The following is a 12,062-nucleotide window of genomic DNA, read 5'->3' on the forward strand; positions in this document are numbered from 1 at the left end:
CGTTTTTATAAATAGTTGTTTTCGTGGATACTAGCGCCACCTACCATTAGCAACTTTACAACGTTTTTGATACGTCTTTTACAATGAATTTGTTTAAATGTTTTATAGCACCAAAACACATACTAGTTAAAGCTTTTAAAACGAAGTGGAAGAATAATTATTATTTACTTATGTCTTCATCATTTTTAAATATCGACATTTATAATAAAAAAAATCTATAACGTTACCGATCAGAATAAATTAATGTATTATCTAAACATATTAAAGTTTATATAATAATAGATGTAAATAGCTAGGTTCAAAATTATCATTGCAATATTTAATCTGATTTTTGTAGGTCTGTGGTTTCTGTCAGTCTGACAAACGAATGACAATTCTAAATTTGCCAATTTTACAAAAGAAAATATTCGCCAGTCTTATGATAATAATAATCGAGTTTTTTCAATGTTTTCTTTGAGTTGTTGTTTGATGTCTTAATTTCCGGAACGGAGAAAGAAAAAATGACTAGAGCTTTGTTTTACTTTATATTTATAATATACGCAAGGTAGGTTTAAATTTAAAAGTTTGTGAGGAATGTAGATGGATTGTAAATATATTTTTTTTCGTGATTTCAGTTTCAATGAAGTATATTGCAAGGACCTGAGCACTGATAAAGAATGGGATTTATTAATTTTTACTCAAAGTTGGCCGGCGACGGTGTGCAAAGAGTGGAAAGAACATGATCAAACACACACGTGTAACTTGCCTACTAACCATGACTCTTGGACTATTCATGGTATATGGCCAACCAAACTTGGCACTATTGGGCCAGCTTTCTGTAACAGGACATGGCATTTTGATCCCGAGCAGGTTAGGCCGATAGAGAAAACCTTAGAACAGCTCTGGACCAATGTTGAATCAGGTAATTTTGTTTACAATTAATTAATTAATTTAAAACTTATACTGAAAGTTTGATAGACTATGTAAAATATGCAATTTAATATGTAGTTTTGTCGTAATAACTATGAAGCGTAATTATCGTAATAGCATCTTTTAAATGATCTTAATATTACCATTAACTAAGAAGGCAAAAACTAACATGGATAATATAGAATTGATGTCTAATGTCCATGTTGTATCTACTTAAGTAGTTGTCAGAGGTGATATACTCAAAGTTGTGAGTGATTATACATACTTGGGACAAACCATCTAAGTCCGAGTAAAGATTATTGATCGAATCCTGTTCAAAAACAAAGAAAATGGTGTTGCCCGTGACAACATATGGATCTAAGCCATGGTTGCTTATTATGAGTCTTATAAGAAGGCTCAAGGTCATCCAGAGTAATGGAGAGGATTATTCTACATATCATAGCTTCGCTGTGAGATCAGATCATAAATGACCAGATCTTCAGCAAACCCAAAGACAATGACAGCTTGAAGAATTGTTTCTCTTAAGTGGCCAGTGGGCAGGGCCCATTGCTCACATAACTGACAGGTGTTGGGGCCACATTGCTTTATTGCTTTTCTAAACATTGGTGGTGTCACCAAGGTAGGCCTTTCACTAGGTGTACCAACAATTTAGTTAAGGTCTGGTTAAGGTGCTAGATGTAGGCAACTCAAGACTCGATCTTGGTGTAGGCTTCTATTGGCTGATATGATGATGATGATGACTGTTCTTTGAATAGTTATTTTTGTGATGAGATTATCTTTATAAGTTGGTATTTGTAATGCTACACAGAACTTCAGGTTCTAGGGTGGAGACCACAGACAAACTATTGTCTATTGGTCAACATGATGATCAAGGATTTCTATGTATATGTGTAAACATACAATATTATTGAATTTGAAAGTATATCTGTTTTTAAACAAAAACACTCAAACTGAATCACCTAAAATTAACCAACAATTAATGTTCTTAGAATAATATTTTTATAACAGCAACAAAAAGATTTTGTTAAAACAAGTTTCACTAATTTACATATTGATATTGTTTTAATAAAATATTTGACACATTTAACTTTGTAGAAGTTTGTTTACTTATCTGCACTATTGAGTTATGTTGGTAGTTATATTTGAATAATTTTAATTGGTGATTTGACCTTCCTTTATGTTGACAAAATGCAGTAGAATTTGTTTCAAAAATAAATAATTGTGCATATTTAATGTAAGAATTGGAATAATAAAGAAATGCTGGTTCATTGTCCTTTAAAAAGTTGCAGAGCCTCTATAACAGGTTCAACTGGAAACAGGGGCAGATGGAAACAATAGGGGAAGGCTTATGTGACTGCAAGTTGCACTATAAAATAAATAATGATTAATGCAAAATTTCTAGTTAAGGACTCAAATATTGCCAATTAAGTAATCTCAGAATGAAAGTGATTGTTTAGGCTAATAAATTAAGAGAACAACTAATTAAATCTCTTACCTAAATTATATTTAGTAACATAAAAAAGAATTTTAATAATTAAAGTTTGTCCCTAACTTTGTTGTAAATTTTTACATTTATATAAACAAATTTAAAAAGTTATTTTTGTGCTATTGGATTCTAGCATTTATAACTCAAATATATCTATTACTTTTAAAAAAGTTGATTAAGCAAAATGCAATGACTGAAAAGAAATGAAATGAATGTGTTAACTTTTAATGAGACAGAAATGGCTTTGCACAGGATTACTTTACGAGATCAAGTCAGAATTTGTGAGATTATCGAAAATAACTGTCATAGCTCAACAGATTGGTAAATTGAAATAGCAGCAGGTAGACTACATAGTCTACATAATAGATAGTTTTTGGGGCCATAAGTTTCTGGAATAGAGTCAGTCCATAGGACGCACATATGGCCTTGTTAAGTCATTGGAAATTGTTGGATGATAACTACTTCCAACTGGTGCAATTGAAAATCTATAGGAGAGCACTTATGTATAGTAATGAATGTCTTATTGCTGAAATAATGATGTTGTCACACAATGATGATGATGGCATCATCAACATACAACCAGATTCATTTCCATGGGTGGCCTCCCACCCCTGCCTCCGCAAACAGCAAGAGCGATCTGGGGTAGGATCTATCTTAGTTACCCTTAGTTAGCCGAGTGGTCCTCGCTACTATCCCAAGCCGTACACTCACATATATAATGCTGTACTATTACATTTGTTAAGTTGCTGTCACAGACCCTTCCATTCCCTGAACTCAATTCCGATGAAGCAGCAAAAGCCTGCCAGGCTAACAGCAAAAACATCTACAGAAACAATAAAACATTTACTTAATAATCTTACTTCAATGTTCCAGGTACATCAACATATGCGCTATGGGCACATGAATGGAACAAACATGGAACATGTGCGGCAGTACTGGAACCTCTCAATTCTGAAATCAAATACTTCACTATGGGCCTCAATTGGATTAGGAAGTTCATGATGTACAATATATTACAAGAGGCTAGTATAACTCCGTCCAATAGCAACCAGTATTCAGTGTTGGATATACATAATGCTGTTAAAAACAGATTGGGTATAAATCCAATGATTGAATGCAGGAAAGAAGATGATAAAAGCTACTTGGGTGAGATTCGTATTTGTTTCACGAAAGATTTGGAGTTACGCGATTGTAATGGCGTTAGCTCGAAGGAGACGATGATTGGTAGAGATGTAGTTTTGACTAATTGTAATGCTTCACAAGGTGTGATTTATCTTCAGTCTCCGAGTGATAAAATTTATGTACATCTGTACAGATTGATTTCTTGGTTACAGTGGTTAACATTATAAAATGTAGTTTTAATTAATTTATACAGACATCTTTCTTCATAAAGGCATGGATTCCCAATTTTTACGGACTACCCTTCATTTACAAGAAAAATAAACTGTAATGCCACCTTTTACAATATTATGTGCAATACCAGGCGATAAATATTCCACATTGTCCTTTGGAAAAGGACAATCGACTAATTTCGGCTTTGTAGAGCATTATCTCTGTCCCACACTATTTTTGTGACGTTTTGTCAGTTGTGCGATAAAGATAACGCTCTAAGAAGCCGAAAATTAGCAGATTGTCTTTTTCCAAAGGTCGTTACCGCAGGGTACTGTAAACTAATTATATATATTTACAATAATTTACTTTTTGCGGGCATAGTGTAGCATATGTAGTAGATCATGTTTATTTATTAATGCTCATTTAAATATTTTAATGTTTTGTTGTCATAATATCAGTTGGTAGATGGCGGCAAGATGCTTCTTACATCTAGTGACTTCCTGACCAGACCTTTAACTATAAAGTCAGTCCACTTAGTAGTTGGCATGATTTGGCCACTCCGTAGCAGTTACTGCTCAAACCTTTTATAGTTTTTTTATGCCTCCAAATTAACATTTTATAAATACAAGTTTTTTAAACTTAAAGCCTAAAAAATCTTATTACAATATAAAGGACTTTTAATGCTAGTAAAACTTGGCAATAAATTACTCTAATATTGAATGTATAAGATTGTGTGAGTGACCACAAGAAATCTAGCTGAGTTTAGTGGGGGAACTTCAACTTAGGATGTTATCGAAATATAAAATAGATGTATTTGAACTTGACATATGCCATTATAAGGGAGCTCAATTCAATTATAATTTCTGTCTAACCGGACTTCCCAGGGTTCTTTTTTCTTTAATTATTAAACATATATATTAATATGAATAAATAGACAACCATCATAGATAGCCAGACAATTTTTTATTGAAAATAGAGGTATAATAACACCCCCAATTTGTCTTTGGACAATACCAACCTTCATAAAAAGGTTGCAATGCTCACTGTGCAGTATTGCATTTGTCAGGAACCTATCTTTTAGGCCAATAATAATACAATCAATCAGTGTTTTCATATAAAAGACAATAATTTTATGTTATATGTAATGATTTAAAAGCAATGATATATGTTTATATATGAGTCATGTTTTTTGCAGTTTATTACTATTTTATAAGCCAATTGGTATACTAAAATTACTTACTTTACTATTTTATATGAGATTTTTGAAATGAATTATCACTGCCAAAATATACTGATATATTGAATTTTCAAGTTAAATTTTATATATTAGACTTTCAATTGTACAGTATTTGGGGCAGTATTGAAAAGTAGCTTCAATGAATAATAATCTTACGTGTGAGTAACACAGTTATAGCGAACGGCATTTGAATTGGCACATATATATTTCATTGGTAATATAATCTTTAAAAACAGTGTCGGTGGTTAGATATGTAAAAGCTTTGAAAGGATTAATGAGATTTAATGATGAATTGCAATGTATTAAAATTATTAGTTGTTGTTGGTTTTTCGAATTCTGTTTCAGTGTTCATTTTATACAGGATGATACTGACTTTCATCTTTTAAAAGCTTTTACACCTATAATACCTAGTGTATGTTAAAAAACATTTTCAGTATAATAATATAAATTTAAATGTTTTTCTTTATGTTAAGGTTGTTATAAATGTGCCTCAATAGGCAAAACATAGTCATTAATGGTTTAATCTAAGGAATGACTAAATTCTTAGGTGCACAAGTGCTTGATTGTAAAACTGGTAGAAGTAAAGAAACAGCAATATAAAGAAAAAAAATAATGAAGTTTTGTAACATGTTTTCTTTCATTTATAAGAGGCAAATTAAAAATATATACAAGCATTTGCTGTGTGAAATATTTGACCAATAATGCAGCATAACATGGCAATAAAATTTGGAGAACTAAAATGATTTTTATATAACTGGTTAGTAGTAAAATAGTTTTTTTTTTTTGGGGTATATTAAATCTAATTATCTGTATTTAGAAAATGAAAAGGCAACATAAAATTTGTTATATTTGAAAGTTATGTTTTAACAACTTTCTTTTTTAAAATCATTTTTATTTGAGTGTAAAATTGTATAAAAGTAAAGAACAAATCTTATTTAGCATTATAAACTTATTAAATATGGGATGCATATAGCCCCCACAATTTTGACACTGATAAATCGTTTCCCTCCATTTTTATCTTTTAGGTTATGTATCATTTTATTTACCGTCAAAGCGAAATAAATTATCATTGCAAAGTAATGTAACAGTTATCAGTATCGGTGTTTGTTTGTGATCTTATACTGTTACGTGTGTTATTATTACATAAATATTTAGTTTCAATGCTGAACACAGCGCGTATCCGTTCCGCTAATAGTGACCACAAAAACTGAGCGTATATATATGACGATGATGGGTTTTAATAATATTTTATATATTTATACGCAAAGAAATTATGAGAGAAGACCGAAATAAAAATGGAAAATATTGAAAGGTGAATTAATGGACGGAAAATCTTTATTACTTTTGTTAATTTTTAAGCATCGCTATAAATCAGATTTTCTGGTTAACTTTTATGTTACTTAATGAATCATGTGCATTTTTTACTCAATAAATATACTTTAAGATGGCTTTTTGTTTCAATTATGACTGTAGCAGAGAAATTTACAAATTAACTTATTTTTAATTGCAATTCTCTGGTATATTTAATAAAGTGATGTTCTGAAAAACTGCAACATTGACTATGACTTTTTCCACTTATAATCATCTTTGATTATTTTTTAATTAAAAAAAAATACATTATTGACTTTCTTACCGGCACTTAACAAATTTGCATTTTGAGCCGATGGTAGTTGGTTAATACTTATAATATTAAAATAATTCAAAAGTGTACAATAAAAAAGATGTACAATGAAAATATTTGTTGGACACAGCGATTTTATGTTTCTGGTTTAAACCTCTTCATTTTCTGATGGTTTTATGCAACTGTCTTATGTGAATAGAATTACAATGAAATTACACAAATAATTATATCAGAGATCATATATTTAAATATACATTTCCCTCAAACTGGAAGCGATTACGGTTTAAATTGGAAAGCACTTTTGAAAAACATCTCTATGTAATATTTTATATATACATGATTTTACACCATTAAAGGAAAAATATATAATACATAAAAGATATATAATTTACATTGCGGTAAAAGCAATCTCTACCATACAGCCATGATAAATAGATAATAGAAATATCAAAAATATTGATAAATACATACTATAATAATACATAGACAATATAAAACACATGCATATATACTTACATATATTTTATTATAAATATATTTACAGACAATATAATATGTAATCATATATACAAATACTTAAAAATATATATGTGAAGTATGTTTTATACAGACCAGCTGGTCATTGTATTGCTACTAGTAATAAATTTATATTTATAGCTTTAAGGTTATCCTTAAAGCGACAATATACAAATAAGTTTTTTTTATGGCCAAAAAAAAACATAACAATTACACAAACTTTATTCACCAATTCTTCCCATGAAAACCAATGTACACAATATTTGACACTCTCATTTTCATAGGACAGATAAATACAATTATTGTAAACACTTCTGCTTATGGAGTGTTGTCCTCAGAGTTCAGTTCTGAAGCAATAGAAATGTTTATTGGCCCCTGGAAACTATGATCACAGCGGATGGAACCAGACCTGAAAAAAAATGACATGAACAGGCTATGTTTAGTCTATGTCAATGGTAATTACAAAAATACAATAATCAAATACATGTCCCGTGAATATTGTATGTTTGCTGTTTGTACCTCTTTCGAAAAAATTCAAATATAACCTCTTAAGATAAAGAAAAACCACAGATTATACATGTTACAGTTTAACCATATCAATAATAATGAAATAAATCAACTTATCAATACATAGTAAAAAATTGAGGCAACTATACTTGATGTTGATTTATGGGAAAAACCAGTACATTTTGATGTTTAAGAGTAGATTTATTTGAATAAAGTACATAAGTAGCATACTCTACTCAAATAAACATGATGATATGCAATAAATAATAACTACCGACATCAGAATGGTAAACATTTCTGATAACATAAAGTTCAACAGGAAACCATACTTTTTTTGTAAAACATTTGGTTTCGATAATTTTATATTTATATTTTTATTATATTTATATTATATTTATTTTTTTATTTATATGGAAGCTAACAGATATATGTTATATATTGCACTTATATTAAAAAGCCAATTATATGTCTTAATTTAGGTTATAAATATATAAGGATCTACAACCAAAATGCCATGCTATAATTTTAAAAGCAAAACTAGTAACCGATTCAAAGGAACAATACTTTAAGAAGGATCCATTTGTTGAATTATATATGTAAAAATTATTCATGAATACTATTAAAATTATATGCTGGATGCTGGCCACTTTCAACTGGACCTAATAGAAATATATATGCGATGGGTAAGTCCAGTAGTGGACGACCTATGGGAGAGAAGATTAAAATAATTGAACTCGTTATTACTTTCACATCCTTAGATTTGAGAGAGGCGAAAGTTCACAACATTCCATGGATTGACTGTGCAGGTCCTGGGTTCATAGTATGATAAGGAGAAGAACCAGGTCCCGCATAGTACATTTAAGTAGGCTTCCTTGCAAAACATTGACATTCATTTCTTGACCCAAACTCCTTTACCCCTTACCTTTACTCCTTACCATTGGAAACTCATTAAAGAAACTACCAGATGTTCGCTTCTGACAGGCCTATGTGCAGGCAACATGTAAAGATTATGTTATATTTCATCATTCCTACCTCCACCGCACAAAAACTTACTTTAAATTTATTCATAATTATTTTGAGCATAGATGTGTACATACCAAGTAACTCTAACGGCTTATCATAGTCTTCACTGGTGAATATCTTCTTTGGAAATGTTGTCATCAATTTAAAGTTATCCTGCTGGGCAAACTCCTTGGCATTCATTTGTAGGTATAATCTAAAAAATGTACAATATATGAACATGGATTGACGTTGAATAATGACAGCCCAGTGGTACATGATTGACAATTGTAGTGAATTGTAGTGTGGGTTCAATTCCTGGGATACAATCTCATATAATTCATACTTAGTACATTAATTATATAGGGATATGACTGCTCACAAAAAAAAACTAGTTTCCAGGGGATGGGCAGTAGCGCCCTCTAAGTACCATAGTACTACACTGTGATCACCAGCCCACCAAGCTTGGCGATCATGGTATAACATCCCATAGATATCTTTGGGGAAGGTTTATGCCTTGCAGTGGGCTTCTATGGCCTGAAAAGTGGACAGCATTGACTTAGTAACAGACATCATTTCATGTAATGTCAGGAATCATTGGCCTGTTGCATTCCTAAAGAAAAATTAATGTAACATATTTTAGAGTGATTATTATATTAACTGATTAAATTTAAAATGTATAGAATAATTTTGTGATCTTAAATAACAAAATGAATTTGCAGAGAATGTACTGACAAATGCATGAAGTTAAAAGCATACTGACAAAATCTAAGGCTCAAAAATTCATAGTTCAAAGTCCAATAGTAATACATAATTTTCTAGTCATTTTAGTTAACAGATGATTCTCTGTGACAAAAAGAAATCAAGGATCTTTAAAAATTATTTTACATTAACTTTTTTTCAACCAATGGTAATTCCTTAGTTAAATATTGTTATATATGATAACAGGTTTTATTATCTGCATGTATGACAATGTGTAAATTATGTATAACATGTTTAATGACAGTGAAGCCAAAAATCATTAAAAGTTAGCCTATATACGCTTAAGCCTGTTTTTATTTCCATGCCTTTTATAAGCACAAAAAATCTCAAAAAATCTTCACGAGTGAAAAAAAATTATTATTGTAAAATGTTTCACTAGATGCTCATATATGTCTCGGCAGCTGGCTATGTAAGATCTACCTACAATTTTTTATAAATGATTCACATAAAAAAATTGCTCAAAAACATATTTGTATGTATATATTAAAAGTAAAACATCAATTTTTACTAGGTGAAGTTAGTTAATTACGGATTCTCCACTCACTCTTCTAACAATGAGACTATCAGAAATAACTTTTTTTTCTCAAAAAAATAAAACCTTACTTAACAGCTGCCAACTGCTCTTTGGCACCAAAAGTGTGAGCAAGAGACTGTCCATCAGGTAAGCGTAGTTGTATGCGTGCTTGCTCATATGTCACCTTGGCTCCAGAGACAGCAGGTGATGGCTGAGGGGCTATAGGAGCTGGTGGTGGAGGTTCTTTTTGTCCTGATGCTGCTAATCTAAAATAGAAAATATTGTCTAGGCTTATTTAACTCTTACGGTAATGGTCTTTTGATATATGCCATAAAAAATATATTGACGAAAATACTGAAACCTCTTTGAAGATGGAGGGGGCCTACAAATATAGCTCACAGACTTAATTCTCGAACTTCTGTCTATTTCAGAAGCGGAACAATTAACTTTTTTTATTAATTAGATTGTTAATCCTCCTATATTTTGGTCAACATGTATTCTGGAGTTTACAAACTGTTTTTAGTTCCTGCACTAGGTAGTGTCCTCCTTACATACACCTAATTATGTATGGAATTCCTTCGTATATATTTTTATATAAAATAAAAAAGGTTAAACTTATGCAGAGATCCACTTTTAAATTGCTTCCCTTAACAATCAAGTTGCCCCCCTGTGGGGTGTGGGCCCTACATTGGGAAACATAATAAAAAGTTGATTTATGAAACTTACTTCCGTGCTTGTTTATCAGCTTCAATCTGAGCACGGACTCTCTCTCTTGCTTTTTGATCTTCAATCTTCTCCCTGCGCCTTTGCTCCACTAACTTCTGCATTTCTTGTTCTTGCAGTCTCTGTCTCGCATCTTGCAGATCCTTTCCAGATTTTATACGCAAACGTTCTCGCTCCAAAGCTTCAGCCTTAATATTCAAATAATTTTAATGGTCTGTTAGAAAATTATTCAATTTAACAAAAGCAATATTTTAGAAATTTAAGACAAGAAGCAAGTCGGATGATAAACAAAATACAATGAAAATAGTACTTTCAATTACCAGCACAAATGTTAAGACTACACATGATTTTATTTATTTTACAATTATGATTCTGAATTATAGCATAAGGCAGATTTTAATATTATATATAAAATTTTATCCAAAAATATAACCCCACGTCCAATGTAACACAATTTCTAAACACATAATCCCATAGCGTGTTCAGGATTTTGTCAGATAAGAATCCTCAACAAACCTACTGTACCTTAAATAGTTCTCTACAATGTACAATCTTAAAAAAAATATGTAGTTTTTTGAACTAATTTATGACTATGTATTTGTTCAAATGAAAAGTTTGTTGTACCTATGATAGTGAAAACTACTTCAGAAGACAGGTCCAAAATATTTTTTCCACTGATATTTAATGCAATATAAATAATAATATTATATCTTTGATCTAACCACTAACCTTTTCCTTCTCCTCTCTCTCCTTTCTTTTTTGTTTCATTCGCTCTTCAAGCAATGCCAACTGTGCCTTCTTTTCTTCTTCCGTTAAAGGCTTCTTTTCCTCGGTGGACTCAGAAAAACTGCTGTGATTGGTTTTCGCTGCGTGAAACTCCATCTCGTCCTGATTTTTGAAGAGTTTGCCACATTCATCGCATTTAAATGATTTGGCTTCTTCAGAACTAGCGGCAGCGGTAACGGAAGACGCGGAAGGTGCCGACTCCACTTCAACGTTGGGCGTCCCACCTAAAGTTTGACCAGAACCGAGATCAGGTTCATCAGCATGCGCCAAAAGCCATTCCATGGCGGGCTCCACGCCTTTATAGTTAGTAACCGCTAACGCTTTCTCTCTAAAAACATCATGAGTAACCTAAGAATCGAGAGGAAATGACTAATATTTTTTAATATAAATTGTACTTACGCTCTTTCTTTGGGAAAACCCATTTCTATCAATGTTTGAATTTCAGCCATCTTATCTCTTAATATTTAATTAAATATCTTATGTTAATTATAAATGAAAAATCACTTCATCACCCATCAGCTGTTATGTTACGATAGTCCGGCGTTTATGACATAGACAAGGATGAAAATTGTATTTATCGGGTTCATAGGTAAAATATAATTGTTTTTACGTTGGAATGGTAATCATGCAGTAATATTAATAATAGATATTTCAGTTTCATAAGATTTTG

At 31.1% G+C, this 12,062-nt stretch overlaps 2 protein-coding genes across 2 annotated transcripts; one reads left to right on the plus strand and one right to left on the minus strand.

Annotated features, from left to right (window-relative positions):
* Positions 1-382: 382 nt before the first annotated feature.
* RNaseX25 (Ribonuclease X25) lies at positions 383-3,944 on the plus strand. The gene is made up of 3 exons (XM_068776634.1): positions 383-544; positions 615-901; positions 3,269-3,944. The coding sequence occupies exons 1-3, from the start codon at positions 501-503 to the stop codon at positions 3,742-3,744; spliced, it is 807 nt and encodes a 268-aa protein (XP_068632735.1). The 5' UTR covers positions 383-500; the 3' UTR covers positions 3,745-3,944.
* A 3,361-nt stretch (positions 3,945-7,305) lies between these two features.
* On the minus strand, positions 7,306-11,982 carry LOC137932722 (UBX domain-containing protein 1). The gene is made up of 6 exons (XM_068776379.1): positions 11,792-11,982; positions 11,336-11,720; positions 10,610-10,794; positions 9,973-10,149; positions 8,706-8,824; positions 7,306-7,510 (listed from the first exon to the last, which is right to left on the minus strand). Exons 1-6 carry the CDS (start codon positions 11,839-11,841, stop codon positions 7,467-7,469), a joined length of 960 nt encoding a protein of 319 aa, XP_068632480.1. The 5' UTR covers positions 11,842-11,982; the 3' UTR covers positions 7,306-7,466.
* Between the last annotated feature and the right edge of the window lie 80 nt (positions 11,983-12,062).

This window comes from Battus philenor, unplaced genomic scaffold (assembly GCF_028537555.1).
Source record: "Battus philenor isolate CCGP_79_NKW_IND1 unplaced genomic scaffold, ilBatPhil1.0.hap1 SCAF_12, whole genome shotgun sequence".
NCBI lineage: Eukaryota > Metazoa > Arthropoda > Insecta > Lepidoptera > Papilionidae > Battus > Battus philenor.